Source organism: Ictidomys tridecemlineatus, chromosome 10, assembly GCF_052094955.1.
Source record: "Ictidomys tridecemlineatus isolate mIctTri1 chromosome 10, mIctTri1.hap1, whole genome shotgun sequence".
Classification (NCBI taxonomy): Eukaryota; Metazoa; Chordata; class Mammalia; order Rodentia; family Sciuridae; genus Ictidomys; species Ictidomys tridecemlineatus.
Window position 1 is genome coordinate 4772460 of NC_135486.1, and position 15483 is coordinate 4787942.

The 15483-nt window shown below is 39.9% G+C and overlaps 2 protein-coding genes and 1 long non-coding RNA gene across 7 annotated transcripts in view; 2 read left to right on the forward strand and 1 right to left on the reverse strand.

The window, feature by feature from the left end:
- Positions 1 to 310: 310 nt before the first annotated feature.
- On the reverse strand, positions 311 to 2752 carry Mettl18 (methyltransferase 18, RPL3 N3(tau)-histidine). 2 transcript variants are annotated; one of them, XM_013356174.4, is made up of 2 exons: positions 2587 to 2752; positions 311 to 1650 (listed from the first exon to the last, which is right to left on the reverse strand). In XM_013356174.4, exon 2 carries the CDS (start codon positions 1450 to 1452, stop codon positions 355 to 357), a length of 1098 nt encoding a protein of 365 aa, XP_013211628.2. In that variant the 5' UTR covers positions 1453 to 1650; positions 2587 to 2752; the 3' UTR covers positions 311 to 354. The 2 variants fall into 2 exon arrangements, with proteins under 2 accessions (XP_013211628.2, XP_005319884.2); XM_005319827.5 differs by having other exon boundaries at positions 2568 to 2752.
- A 55-nt stretch (positions 2753 to 2807) lies between these two features.
- The window catches only part of Firrm (FIGNL1 interacting regulator of recombination and mitosis), a 34686-nt gene continuing 22010 nt past the window's right edge, over positions 2808 to 15483 (forward strand). For 2 of the 4 annotated variants that reach the window (XM_078022282.1, XM_078022283.1), the window contains exons 1-8: positions 2808 to 2965; positions 5516 to 5556; positions 6644 to 6732; positions 8439 to 8543; positions 9001 to 9141; positions 9924 to 10089; positions 11370 to 11454; positions 13395 to 13533. In XM_078022282.1, the coding sequence (XP_077878408.1) occupies positions 2871 to 2965; positions 5516 to 5556; positions 6644 to 6732; positions 8439 to 8543; positions 9001 to 9141; positions 9924 to 10089; positions 11370 to 11454; positions 13395 to 13533 (861 nt within the window). In that variant the 5' untranslated portion in view covers positions 2808 to 2870. Of the gene's footprint in view, positions 2966 to 5515; positions 5557 to 6643; positions 6733 to 6822; positions 6881 to 8438; positions 8544 to 9000; positions 9142 to 9923; positions 10090 to 11369; positions 11455 to 13394; positions 13534 to 15483 lie in introns of those variants that run through there. The other 2 variants (XM_040277971.2, XM_021722672.3) reach the window with 2 other exon arrangements.
- On the forward strand, positions 2988 to 5199 carry LOC144367105 (uncharacterized). The gene is made up of 2 exons (XR_013426344.1): positions 2988 to 3234; positions 3391 to 5199. It is a non-coding gene; the product is annotated as an uncharacterized LOC144367105 (long non-coding RNA).

Consider the following 15483-nt stretch of genomic DNA (forward strand, 5'->3'; position numbering starts at 1 on the left):
TCTGACCAGGTACTTTGTGTGAACAAGAAACTAAAAAAGACTGGGAAGAAATTCACAAACTTTAGATAAGAAATGGCAGGATTTCCAGGGGACAACTTCAAGAAAAGTCCAAGGTGGCAGAAAGGGCAAACAGAATGAAAACAGAACTTTCCTATAAGATGATTACTGGGTCATCTCACCAAATGCTCAAGGACACTTGCTCAGTCTCCCTTAGCAAATCCAATGTTATTAACACAGTTGGTCTAGTATTTGAAGAAACAAAACTAAAGACACACCATAATTTCAAGAAAAAACAATAGCAAAACAGAAGTCTGGGGTCATTCTGTTTATTTCACTTAGGAGACTCCATGAATATTAACCGGGCTGCTTAAAAGTCATTTCAATTAGGAATCTCTTTAGTCCTTCATCAATTATTTTGAGTATTCTAGTCTCAAATATATCCCTTTCTTCTACAAACTTCTGGAAGAGATGAACACCTCCACCAACACCAAAATAATGTGCCTTGCTGGCCAGAAGCACCCGCCCATTTTCACCCAGCAGTCTGTGGAATGCCTGGTGCAAAGCACTATAATAGTCTGGGTTGTAAATGGTTTCTGAGGTGAGAATGAGGTCATATTTTACAAAGAGTTTTTCACTGCTTAGCACAAGCTTACAAAACTCAGACCACTCCCCAGAAAAGAACCGGCACTTGCACACCTCCTGGGCTACCCTTGACTTCCTGCATCTTTTTGTATCTGGTTCATTTATATCATTTTCTTCCTCTTCCAAAGTGGAGTTAGCCACTACATTAGGTAAGGTCACTTCTTCAATCACCAGATTGTTATAATCTTGAAAATGAATTTCTCTGGCCCCTCCCTTGAGTGCAGTTATACCCAGCAACCCTGATCCACAGCCAAGATCCAACACTTTTTTCCCAGCGAATTTCATGTTGGCCTTTGTGAAATAAGCCAGGAGGTCAAAGGTACATTCCCAGATTTTTAAGCCTCCTTCATAAACACCTGTAATCAGATCAGAGTGTGAAGAAAAGTTTTCTGAAACTATGTTTTCTCCAGGGAAGTTCTCTTTCAACAAGGTGGTTTTCACTACTGATATGTTCACAGGCTGGAGACCTGGCAACATTTCTATGACTTTATTTTCTAGCACTTTCTTCAAATCTCTAGGCACAGCATGCTCTTTGGCAAGTCTCAAGCAAGGCCGATCGTCATGTGGCCCAGAGCCCTCTGAGCTCCCAGCTGCACTGGGTGGATCCGCCTCTGGAGGGGGAGCTGCATTCCCCACTGACTTGGGCTTCCCCAGGTGCTCCTCTGAACATTTTTTGTTCTCGGGTTCTCTCTTTCGACTTACTGACCCTGATGATGCTTTTGAGGAATTCAGAGTCAAAGCTCCATCCCCAGCAGGCGCTAATTCATTTTCCAGATGGTCTTCTATAGTGAAATTAAATTGAAAGGTCATCCTCTTATTAAATGCACACCAGCCTGGAGTTCAAAGGAAGATTCTTCGATTTCTGGACAGATTTGATGACACACAGAAACCTGCCTCAATCATCCAGTTAGTTCTGTTGGGGTCAATTCCTCTTTAGCTGCTTACACACCATTACAAACACATTTCCAAAGACTTTTTAGAGGTCTTTGCTCCTCTTTGAATTTAGCCCTAGAGAAAAATAAATAAATAAAATTATTAAAGCAAAATGCCACATTTCACTAAAGTGAAATATTAAACACACAACCCCATAATCAGCTGCCTTTTCTGAAAAAGCTGTAGGGGGAGAAAGGAGATTTGAGAAAAGATACACACACACACCCCTTAAGGATCAGAAGCTGGGGAAGAAAATAAACTGTAAAAACAAGAGAGGAGCAACAGCAACAGCCACTGCCACCGAACAAAGTCCAGGATTTTCAGACAGGACAGCTTAGGAACTTGTCTTTCAGTGATCCTGACTGAAACCAAAACTATTCACTCCCTAAACTTTCAGAATTACTTCATTTTGTTACTGCCTCAAAAAACAAGGGTGCTGAGGAGGAGGATCACAAATTCAAAGCCAGCCTCAGCAACTTGGTGATACCCTGTCTCAAAATAAAAAATAAAAAATATAACTCAGTGGTTAAGCACCCCTGGGTACTAAAACCAAAACAAGAGGTGGGACTGTGGCTCAGAGGTAGAGTGCTTGTGTGAGGTACTGGGTTCGATTCTCAGCACCACATAAAAATAAATAAATAAATAAAATCAAGGTACTGTGTCCATCTGAAATTAAAACAAACAAAAATCCTTAAAAACAAAAACAAGAGCTCAAGATTGTGGTCTGGAAGGTGAACATCGCTTTAAAAACATGCAAGTGTGGTTCTCACCAGGCACGTTCTTCCAGACCAGGAGCCTGAGCACCTGAGTGACAGAGGGACATGCAGGTGAAAACGCACGGGCTCACCTGGGTGACCCAGGTGAGCACACGGGTGACACGGGGCACGCAGGGGGCACACCGGTGACAGGGTCTGGGGCCACCTCCCGCGAGGTCCAGCCAACGTGAGCCCACCCGTGCACTCACAGGGCCCCGCGGGGCCAAGAGTACGAACCAGGGACTCCCGGCCTCACCTCCCGGAAGCACCGAGCTCCGAGTAAAGCCACGACCTAGCCGCGGGGACGCTGGCCGCCGGCGGGACCGGGGGTCGCGGGGCGGAGAGAGCCGCGCTGCCCGCCTGGCCGGGCCTCGAGCGCGCACCAGTGAGTGGAGTCCTCCGGGGCCTAGAGGGGCCGGCTTCCTCGGGCGCGCGGCCGCGGCTCTCGGTGGTGCCCGCTTTGGCGCCGCCTCGCAAGGGCTGCCGGGAGGCCGGGGCTTCCGGCGCGGCGGCGGGAGCGGTGGAACCGGCGCGGGCATCATGTCTCAGGAGCGCGCGGCTCCGCTGGAGGAGCTGCGCGGCTGGCCCGAGGCGCAGTGCCGCCGCGAGCTGCCGTCGGTCCTGCCTCGGCTGCTCATATCCTCGCTGAGGGCCGGGCGGGGGCGCCGTCGTCGTGCCGTGGCGCGGGCCGGGTCCGCCCTGGCTCCCAGGCCCGCGCGGAGTGGGCGGGGCCGCTGGCCGCCGCTCTTGGCGGTGCAGCGGGGGTGAGTGAGTCGGGGGTCCGGGGACGCAGTGAGGCTGCGAGGCCACGGCTTTGAGAGACGGTCAGTGGATGGACAGGCCTCTCCCCTGGCCTTTCGGCCTCGCTGGGTAGGGCTGCCTCCGCTGTTGGCCTCCGTCAGCGGTGAGTGCCGAGGGCCGCTGCTGCCTGTGCAGATGAGGCTTGGTTGTGAGTGTGACAAAGTGACAGTGTAGCCCTAGCCCCACGAGTTCCAAGGAACGAGTAAGAAATGACCATCATTGGAACATTGTACACATGACTTTTTTTTTTTTTTTACAGCTAAAGCCCAATATAAATATTAATATCACAAACAAGTCATTCGGGGAGGCATGAGCAAGATCCCAGAAGGTACCAGTGCCTTTCCTCAGTCACTGTGCAGAGACGCGATTGCCGTCCCGGAGCTCCAACCGGGGGGCTGCCAGCCTCCCCCTCGGAGAACACCGTGTTCAGGACTGAGTGGCAGGCCTGGCGTCAGGTTTGCGGGAAACAAAAATGAGCAGCCAGGCTCCAGGTTCTAGGGGGAATTCAGTAAATTGAAAGTGAATATTCCTACCTTGCTTTGCGTCTCAAACTTTACACAAAAAACTCAAACTTGTTCTTTCTGCAGCTTTCTTATCCAAGTAAATGATTCTATAAACCAAAACCTTGAATCCTCTCTATTTTCATATTAATCAGCAAATTATTCTTTCTGACAAACTATATCTTGAATCAACCCACTTATCTGTATCCCACTCTGACTCCAAACTCTACCTCTTGGACTATTATTAATAGTTTCCTTGTTTCTACTTATGTCCTAAAATCCATTCTTCAAAAAAAGAACCTGCCCCCCCCATCCCCAGCCAGCAGGGGCTTCTTAATGAATTAGGGAAAAAATCCAAACTTACCTTAAATTCCCATGATCTGAGTCTTGCGCTTTTCTCACACTGGCTAACTACAGTATGTCAACAAATACATCCGGCTCACCTGCTTCAGAAACTTTGAGCCTTCCTAGTCTTCTCCAGCCTTTTGGGCATTTCTTTATTCAAGTCTTGGTTCAGATGTTACTTCTTTAAAGGGGCTTTTTTGGAGCCCTCAGTTTAAGGTAATCCTCCAAACCCAGTCTGTTTAAGTTTTATCACATTGCCCTGTACAGTTTTTTTGGGGGGGTGGAGGGGGGCATACCAGGGATTGAACTAAGGGGCACTCAACTACTGAGCCACATCCCCAGAAGGGATCTCACTGAGTTGCATAGCACCTTCCTGTTGCTGAGGCTGGCTTTGAACTCACAATCCTCCTGAGCTGCTGGGCTTACAGGCATATGCCACTGCCCAGCTGCCCTGTTCAGTTTTTTAGAGAGGAGCATCATTAATAGAAATTGTTTAATTTGCTTCTCCCTGCCCTGTTTTTCCTCACTACACTGTAAAGTAGGGGCAGGACTTGTTTGCTCACTGCTTTTTCCTCAGTATTGAGAACTGCCTGGCTTGTGATAAGTGTTAAGTAAAGTGCTGAAAATAGTGCAAGTGTCAAAAGGGTTGGAAGTCTCAGACACTATTTTTTTAGTAGGAGGTAGTATTTTCACTGTTGACAACAAACGAAAGAAAAGTGTAACAAATCCATATTCCTGTCACCCCAACATAATCGTTTTCGTATTTTGCATTGTACATATTATTGTCCAGCCCTCACCTGCATGTTTACATAATCATAATTTAGGATGAATTGTGGAATAATAAAAACCTGACATTTTCCTTAAGGCAAATTCTACCCAACTGAAGTCAAATAGGTTTGTGACTGTACCTGTACTTCATTTTGTTTGCTGTAAAAATGCAAAGATTTCAGAAGAGAATCAATTCTTGTATTAGGTGATGGGGTTATGGACATCCTCGTTACTTGTTGCATATTCTTTAATGATCTTTAGGTTTTTACAGTAAAACATTTCTAGAACCAATGTAGTTTGTAGTGTAGTTATATTAACTTTGGTATTGAACATAGGTAATGAATGTATTTGTAAAATATTTGTAAGCCCCTGCTATGTGCAGAAGTATTTCAGACTGGTAATGTTGGTAAGACAGGTATGCAAGCAACAAAGTAGAAATGCTGAGGAGACAGAAATGTCTTTACTAGAAACCAGAACTGCGTGTATCATATAGTAACAATATTTTTTTATCTTAAAAGCATTTCATGACTACACATGGAGTGAAAAGTTTATCCCTGAATAGTTTTGAAGATATTTCCTTTAAGTATTCTCACATTACTTTTGTTTACCGAATAAACATTAAGTTTTTTAAAGTAAAAATAGGCCAGGAATCGGTCTCTAATTTCATTCTCTCATGGATTCTTGCTAAATTCCAAGAAGGGTCCTTTTTGAACTTATTCTCAGTAACGAATGTCCTATTACTGTGATACTGTATCTTCCTTAATTATTTTACTCTATGTATCAACATTCTGAGAGTTGGATTGAACATGTTGGTAAGTAAAATTATTTTGATTGTATGATTTACTTTGATGTCATTAGGTCTGAATTCCACATATATTAATAGATGTGTCCTTACAATTTTGTGTTCCCTTCAGCTTTAATCATTTTCTGTATTACAGCCACTGTGACCTTCCATTACCTAAAATGAACAAATTCCTTCAAATTACAATGCTTAGAGTTTTAAATTCCATTTTGGATAAATGCCAAAAGATCCGTTGCTATGCATATGTGTACATTGTCAGTTTTCAGTGTTGTCATTAGACTTATGTGAAACATAAGTCTACTTAGTAACCTTCAGCATCTAACAGGATTGATGTTGTTTAGAATGTACTTTCTGAGTTATAAAAAGCCGATTGATTGTCCAGGTGATGACAAATTTGTCATTTGGGGAAAGTTGACTTTCTCCTTTTCATCTCTTTATCATTCTTCCTTGATAAGATTTATTCTCTTAAAGGAGTTAGAGTTAAGACTATATGTAGATTGCTCAGTTTACTCAGATTTTGAATTAGCTTATTTGTGTTTTACTGAGTTGTGGAATTTTATAATTTTGGATCTGTATTTTTTGTTGTGTCTAATTTTTTAAGTAGCAAATTTATTTTTTATCTTGAATATAAAAGATATACATATTCATTGTAGAACATTGTAATATGCAGAAAATCAGAAAAGATAATAAAACATCCACTAATCTGCAGTGGTTAAGATTCTGATGAAAGCTGTCTCTTTTTCCTGTATGTTCTTGTCAGTCTATCTTATTCTTTGGACATTTATGTATATATTAAAATTGAGATTATATTTATTATTTTGGAAGTTTCTTGTTTAAAGTATTGTGAACTTTTTTAATGTTATAAAATATTTTAATGACAGATCCTATATAGGTTGTCTTTGTCTTCTTTTTTGCTGTTATAGATACCTTTTGCTATTAAATGCTTAATAGTTTCTCCATATAGAATATGTCATTGTGACACTGTACAGAGCTTTGATTGGCAATACTTACATATTCTCACACTTGGTAAGAAGTAATGACTATTAACTGACATGATTTAGTGTTTTTACAAGGTATGTTGCTATTTTGCTTTATAGAAATCCTGAAAATTATGATAGAAATGTTTTTACCTCATATGAACCACCTGACATTGGAACAGACGTTCTTTTCTCAAGTGTTACCAAAGGTATAGTACTGTTATATTAATCTGCATGTCATAAAGCTTGTTAAAATCTAGCCTCAGACCAGCTATGGTAGCATGTACCTGTAATTCCAGTGACTTAAGAAGCCTGAAGCAGGAGGATTGCAAGTTCAAAGCCAGCCTCAGCTACTTGGTGAGATATTTTCTCAAAATAAAAAGGACTGGGGATGTGGCTCAGTGGTTAAGTGCCCCTGGGATCAATCCCCAGTACGAAAAAATAAATAAATAAATAAAAATAAAATCTAGTCTCAGTTTGGACAAACATACTTGAAGTACAAATAAGTAATAAAAATAGCTCATGTGAAAATGTGATGATATTGGTGTAAACTTGAGGTGATTAAAACTATTTTCAGATCCTTTACTGATTGATAGATCTTTTGCTAATTGAATTCAAATTATTGTGGTTAACTTTAAAAACTCTTGTGTTTTAAAGCTATTAATGAAAATTTGGAATGGGTGATGGAAATTTGCTAAATCTCTTTATCATCTTTGTAGTATTTATTGATAATTGTTAAATGTCAGTGTTTGGCAAAATGGAAACCAAAGTTTATTAAAGAAGTCTTGGGGGGAAAACTGAAATTTAAAAAAAAAAAACTAAAATCAAGTAATTATGAAAAAATATTAAGCTCACAGACTATATTACTACTTTGTAGCTGTAGATGTTCTCTGAAAAAAATGTAGCCACACTTTTTTTCTCAAAGTGGAAGGAACTAAAGGTGCTTTGGTGCTGATTGTAACCGATTTATTTATGATTGCTTGGCCTTTATTGGAGTGGATTTTTAAGTTTGGCTTTTAAGCAGACAATCAGCAGAATTCCTTTTACTCATAGTCACTGGATTATTTTCCATCTGAAAAGCTTTTAGAATTTGTTACTGACCGCCAAAAACGTTCCTGCTGTTATATAGGTGAAAACAGGAATCTGAGTTCACTGACCTGCACGAAACGATGTCCTCTGTAGCTTTATTGCCTTGTTGACTGAGTTGTTCTTACAGGGTTTAGGCTGTTTAAAGAGTTTAGAAAAATCTGATTATTAAGATATTGGGGTAGTTAAGCTAGTAACGAGGTTACATATGCTACCTCTCATGTAGGAAGGGGATCTTGAATTGGTCAAAAGGCAGAGTGTTCAAATATTAGTGAATGATGTCTGGGTGATGCAGTATAAATCCATTCCCACACCAGAGTGTGTCCTTGTAAGGTGCCAAGTGGAGGGTGTTTCAAGGCAGTCGTTTTCTAAGTGTATGGAGTAGTGCTTCTGTTTCTTGCATGCCTCAAATAAACCTCAAGTGACTTTTTGTTGTTTGTAGACTCAAACGACAGAAACAGAAAGTAATTATTTTTTGTGGGGGGCTTTTTTTTAGGGATTATGTTGTAGAATTACTTTTTAAGATGGACGCAATATCTTTATTTATTTTATTTCTTTTTATGTGTGTGCTGAGGATCAAACCCAGTGCCTCACATACATGAGGCAAGCACTCTACCACTGAGCAATAACCCCAGCCCCTATAGAATTACTTTTTACATGTATTTTTTATTTAATTAGGTTCATTTTATTAAGCTGGACCATACGTACCCTGTTGATGTTGCTAATACAAAATTAAATCATGGTGTTTTTTTTTCTTTACAGATATGTCTTTCTTTTCCTAGAGAATTTTGTTTCTTCTATTCATTTATAACCTAATTTGTTTTTACAGACTGTAAAGTTATTTGATGACATGATGTGTGAATTAACCAGTCAAGCCAGAGGACTGTCAAGCCAAAATTTAGAAATCCAGAACACTTTAAGGAATATTTTACAGGTAAGTCAAATGTATCAGAAAGGGAGAGAGAGGGAGTTTAGGGAGAGTGAAAATTTTTATGCTTATATTGATTAGCCATATAGTCTTTGTTTAATGGCCTAATGCTGGATTTAAGTTTATGAACTTAAAGATAGGAATACTGAATTCTCGATTTTTTATACAGCTTATGTTGAGTAAATATTTGCATTCTTACAAGGAGACATATCGAGATACCTGAAGTTTTGAGGCAAGTGTGGAATACTTGCCGTGTATTTTGAAGTGTGGGTTAGGTTTCTAAGTGACTGGCCAGTTGTTCCAGTGTTATTGTTCTGGGGTAGATTGAAGTTCTGTGAGAAGAGGAACAGAGTATGTTTTATCTGTTTACTGTTTTATCCCTAACATTCAGCATACTGTCTGATACCTTTTTATTGCACACAAAAATATACACTTAGGATAAATCTTCTTTTCTTATTTCCAGACAATGGTGCAGGTCTTAGGAGCTCTTACAGGATGTGTTCAGCATGTCTGTGCCACACAGGAATCCATCATCCTAGAAAGTATACAGAGTCTCCCCTCTTCAGTCCTTCATGTAATCAAAAGTACTTTTGTACATTGTAAGGTGAGTAATGGTCTGTGTATACTTTAAGTAGCCTAGAATCAATGGGCAAAGAGGCTGAGTAAAACAGTGTTTGTACATAAGGTTTTGCATTTTAGCCAAGGTTATTAGGATAGACTTTTCCTTAGAAAAAAGAGTGTGTGTGCAAATGCTTCAAAGTAAATGGATAAAAGGAAGACATAAAAAATGGTCTTTTGAGAGTTCATTGTTGGTGTTCATTTTATGTATTTTTTTCTCTATAAAGAAAGAAATGATCAGGAGTTATACTCAGTGACAGGGATTCTGAAATTGCCTGACATATAGCATTTGTGGGTCAGTGATCATTCGCTTTAATGAACTTCCTATTAGAAAGGGAGTTGACCCTTATTTGGTCCATTTCTACATTCCAGGGACAGCTTTAAGGCACAAAAGCTGGCCAAGAATTTGTAAAGCACAGGCAGTTTTTATATTGCTGTTTGTTGGGTAAATGAAAATTGCTAGCTCATTGATACTTCTCTTTGGTGGTCACTTGCTAAAATGTCATGCACTTGACCTAATGTTGTCTTCAAATGTTATTAGTTCTAGAGTTGCTGGATCATGAAAATCACAAATCATCTTACACATTGTTACAACTGTCTAAGCACATGTAAAATGGGTGATCACTGAAATATTTGTTTTATGAATGTGTGATAAGTTAAAAGCATTGCATTACATTTCTGATCTCTGATAGTATATGTTAAAGTAAAATGGATCTTAAGCTTTTTATGATTTGATTTTTCTTTCATTTTTTTTATTTTTGGAATCAGAATAGTGAAGCTGTATATTCTGGGTGTTTACACCTTGTTTCAGACCTTCTCCAGGCTCTTTTCAAGGAGGCCTATTCTCTTCAGAAGCAGTTGATGGAATTGCTGGACATGGTTTGCATGGACCCTTCAGTAGATGAGAATGATGACATTTTGAATATGGTAATAGGTAAGTGATGAAAAGTTACTCTATAGTGGATGATGTGAAATAACAGTAATGCATGTGTCAGTTAAAATATTAGACCCAACATTGTTTCTAGTGATTTCAGGATCTTTTACTCATTCTGCATAAAAAATAATTGAATTCTTGCTGGATAAAGTTTTAATCACACAAATTTTGAAATTTGCAAAATGTATTTTTACATTCCTTCCCAGTATATATAAAAGCACATGTACCAAGTAATTCCTGTTTCATATGTGATGCACTCCATGCTATTTAATTTTTAAATAACTGCTGATTGTAACATACTTAAGTGATTTCATCCCTCACTAATGGATTATGACCCAGAGTTTGAAAAACAATAGTCTTATATATAGGGTAAAGATTATTTTCAAAACTTGTGTAAAAAAGATTATTTTCATAACTTGTTTTGTGTAGGGTACTAAGTTCTTTTGCTCTGTAACAAACCACCCCAAAAATCTGTTGGCTTAAAATAGCCATGTTTGAATCATTCACAAGTCTGTGAGTCTGCAGTACAGGCAGGGATCAGCTGAGATAACCTTTTCTGCCCCAGGTAGCGTAACTAGCTCACTGATATATTTGTAGTCAGTAATTTCATGCACATCTGGCTATTGGCAGAGGCAGAAGCATTGAGAAAGTCCTGTGTGGCACTTCATTCTAGGGACTAACACAGGCTCAGTCACCTTAGGATGGACAAGAGTTCCAGGAGCAGCAAGAGAGGGCGATTCCTGGTGTGCAATTACTTTGCAAATTTCTACTTGTCTCAATTTTATTATTATCTCCTTTGCTAAATCAAGTCAAGGGACAATGTTTAGTGTTACTGTGGAAGAGTATGGATATTGTAAGCTGTGGTGGCCAGTTTTATAAAATTATCTGCCATAGGCAGATAAAAACCTTACACAAATACCATGTATATTAGCTTTAATCCTTCCTTGTTAGATTTCCTTTTCTTAGTTTGTCAATTTGGATTAGAATCGTGTCTATAGAATATTTCAATTATAATAGGGCACAGCTTTTCTACTGGATGTTTTTGGTCTTAAGTCATAGGTTAAGTTGAATCTTAAAAATTGATTTTCCATAGTTTGTAAAAATTAAGTCAAAAGTGTGGCACTTTTTTGAATGATTATTTTGACACAGTTACTTTGAAACTGCATTACCTATTTTAATTCAATCAAATATTGAAATGTTTAGTTGATACTTTTAAATGTAGGAGAAACACCCTAAATGACATTTTATTATCCTAAGGGCTCTGTTATCTTTCTTTGTAGTTATTCATACACTATTGGATATCTGCTCTGTTATTTCCAGTATGGATCAAGCATTCCATGCCAATACTTGGAAGTTTATAATTAAGTAAGTTTGTTAGTTTTTATAAATATTTCATTTATCTCAAATCCTAATTATTCATGGTTTCTTAGATTGCATTTTGAACAATTTTGTGTGGTGTGTATATTGTTCACTGGCCATGCTATCTGGCAATAAAGAGATTCTATATGTAGCTTCCGTACCAATTTGGACTTATTTATGCTACCATCTCTAACATGGAAAAATGAGTCAGCTAGCAGTGGACTTGAATCAGACTATACCTTAACCACTTGGTTGTAGGTATTATTGTTAAACAACTATCAAGTATTTATAAGCTTGGGCAAATTAGTAACTAATTATAACTGTCTGCAATCCCTTCATTATGCACATTTGGATTCTTCCAACTTATTTCCATTTATAAAGTAATATTGACTTTCTGAAACTGGAGTGCTGGGAAGAGTTTCTCAGGGAGAATGCCTATGACATTCATCAGGTTCGTAGGAGTGAGGAAAGACATGGTCACAATGTCAGCATCATTGAAACCTCTATTAGACATGTGCATAAAAGGTGAAAGGTTGGGGGTCATTCTTTGTTGTCTTAGGTGCTTTTCTGTATCATTAAGGCATTAAGTTGCCAATAAGAAATAGTGTATTAGTTGAGAATGTCACCTGGGAGCCATACTGCATGTCCTTGGGTTCATTCTGAAACCACTTTTTCTTCCTGAGACCTTGGGCATGTGTTTAATTGGCCCTTCTGAGAATGAATGTAACGATTGTGGCACTTTTTTGATAGAATTATAGTGAGTATTGAGTTCATCACTTAAAATGCTGAGACTGTGCCCAACATGTTAGCCACATCGCCACCAAAATCATTGTCGTCATGTCTGTGCCACTCTTGCCCCCTTCCAGTTCACTTTTTACTCAGCGTTTAGAGTGATCTTTTAAAAAAGTAAATCAAGTCATGTCACTCTACTGTTTACATCTCTCCCATTGTACAAAGTAATACCTAATTCTCCCTGGACTCTTCCTCCTTCACAGACTGCTGTCTCCCTGCTCCTCATTCCTCAAATATACCAAGTTCTCTAGGCCCAGGCTTTCACAGCTTTTCCCTCTGCCTAGAATGCTCCCCTCTCCCACTCTGCACCTTGATGACTCCAGCTTTCTTTCAGTTTTATGCTTAAGTATCATCTTTATGATCACATTCTTTGATAGCCTTAAGAATACGATTAGCTTTTTTTAAAAATATATTTATTTTTTAGGTGTAGATGGACACAACACAATGCCTGTATTTTTATGTGGTGCTGAGAATTGAACCCGGGTCCCACCCGTGCTAGGCGAGCGCTCTACTGCTGAGCCACAATCCCAGCCCAAGATTAGCTTTTTCTGTTGTAGCACTTTTGGCTTTTCCATCTCAGCATTTATCACAACCATAATTAAATATATTTACAATTATTTAATATTCTTATGCTAGACCACAAGTCACAAGTTCTATACACACAAGGCAGAGATGGTATCTATTTGATCTACTTTTGGGGGGGTGGGAGGGTATCAGGGATTGAACTGAGGATCACTTGACCACTGAGCCACATCCCCAGCCCTATTTTGTATTTTATTTAGAGACGGGATCTCACTGAGTTGTGTAAAGCCTTACCGTTGTTGAGGCTGGCTTTGAACTCTTGATCCTCCTGCCTCATGAGCTGGTGGGATTACAGGCAGGTGTGCACCACTATGCCCAGCTTGATTTACTTTTTTATCCCTAGGGCATAGAAGAGTGCCTCCCACATAGTAAGAGCTCAGTTAATATTTTACACAAAGAGAAAAAACAAGTAACTGCTTCAGATATAAAGTTAGCACATCTTGGGTATACTCTTCTAATACATATTATGCATTGTGGTTTTTAAAAGTGTTATATAAAGCAGATATTTTTATGGCCCTAAGTTACTTGCTATGTTACTTGTGATTGTATTCTTTTCGTTTTATTCATTTTAGGCAGAGCCTTAAACACCAGTCAGCTTTGAAGAGCCAGTTAAAACACAAGGATGTCATTACTAGCTTGTGTGAAGACATTCTTTCCTCCTTCCACTCCTGTCTGCAGTTAGCTGAGCAGATGACTCAGTCAAATGTGCAGGTACAATCTAACAACACTTTAAGCAGTACTGTTCTATCCCTTGGCAGATACTAAGTCTCATTTGGACGAATGGATCATTCTAAAAAGGTTTTGATTTACTCCTTCTTTTGGTCTGTGGGGTTATTCACAACTGTAGTTACTTGTCACTCAGAACACTGCCTGGCATCCTGACTGCCCTTGTCTCTGGAGTCCACCTTACCCTCTTGTCCACACTGCACTAACTGGTGGTCAAGGTCTTTGCCTCAGAATTCTTTCATTGTTTTCCACCCTAGAACAAGTTCTAATTCTGTGTTTATTTAGAGTAAATTATAATCCTAATTCTGCTTTAGTTAAGAATTTTTTCACATAGCCACAATCTTTCTGTTTCCTTCACCAATGCATGCAACCATTAGTGGTGTGTATGTGTATCAGTCTTTTAAAACTTGTATAAACTTATGTTTAGTTTCATTTCAAGAAGTTATAGTGTTAAATTGACATACCATTTAGGAAATAGATGAGTTCTAAACATCTGTAATACAGTTGTTGGAATTATAGTTTGAGTGGTCTCAGTCCTTAGATGGCTGACTCCATGCTCTGGGCCCCAGGTGAGGCAGCACGTTATGGGGGAGGTCCAGCAGAGGACAGCTACTCTGCTCTTGGTGGGATCAGGAAGCAGAGAAAGAGAAGAGGGAGGAGAGGGGCTGCAGAGAAGATGCACCCTTCCGGGGTCTGTCCCCATGTACCACCTCCTCTCGCCTTGCCCCGCCTGCTTGTAGTTACCCACCCAGTCAGTCCCTTCAGGCCAGGGTGGACCGATCGGGTCCCAGCTCCTAGTCTAGTCATTGCTCCACACATTGCTGCATGGACACAAGGACTTTTGGAGGATGTCTTATCCAAACCATGACAATAAATATTTCCTCCTAAAATATCAACACCCCTCTTTGTGGACCTGCAGGCTCATACAGGGACTTCCTTTGTGTTGTGTTCTTCCCTGCCAAGCAGCTGTGGGGGTGGAGGTGCCAGATTCCTCTAAGTCCCCAAACTGGTAGCATCTTCTGGAACAGGGATGATCTTGAAGGACAAATCCTACCTCAAGAGAGTTCTGAAGGAGTTAAGAAGGAAGTAAGGAATGGCTCAGGAAGGAGCTGACCTTTTTCTTCTCTTTTTCTCGTCCTGTCCTTCCTTTAGAGCCCTTCTTCCCCCTCCTTTTTTATTCCCACTTCCTTCATTTGCCCTTCCTTGTTCCCCTCACCTTGTTGAAAGGAGGAATTATTTGGTTGGGCATCCTGTCCGTTGGAGGGAGGTTGTCCCCTTCTCCACCTTTGTCTCCTACACCCTGTATGTCTTCAACCCCCAACCCCCCACCTCTTTCAATTTCCTTCTTGCTTTTATTGACACTGCAGACTCCACAGCTGGTGTTTGGAGAATAAAATTAGCAAAGATTCCTGGACAGGAGTGAGTTGAGGAAAACCCAAGCCCCAGCATAGTTTACAGTGGCAAGAGAAGAGACCAATGCAGGTGCTATTTGTATGTACGTAAAATGTTTGTCTTACATAAGAAAATCATAAACTAAATTGCAGATGTGGGGCTGATAAATGTGGCCAGCTCCACACTGTCCATTAGCTGAAACAGAGCTCTGATATGGACCCAGCTCTTTACTATTAACTCTGTATTCTGAATAACAGTGCTCTCTGTCGTTCACTATTCATGTTTATGGAATCAAAAGTTTTCCAGTAATTTTCACTTATATCTGTTTAGACTACTAAACAAAAACTAGCTTAAGCTGGGAAATTCAAAAATAGTAGAAATTTATTTCTCATAGTTGTGGAGTCTAGGTATCTACAGTTGTGGAGTCTAGGTATCCAGGATCAGATTCGTGTATGGTGAGGGCTGCTCTCTGCTTCAAAGGTCCTGCTTCTTGCTGCCTCGTGGGGTAAAAGGCAGCTAGCTCCCTTCCTCTTTATTATAAGG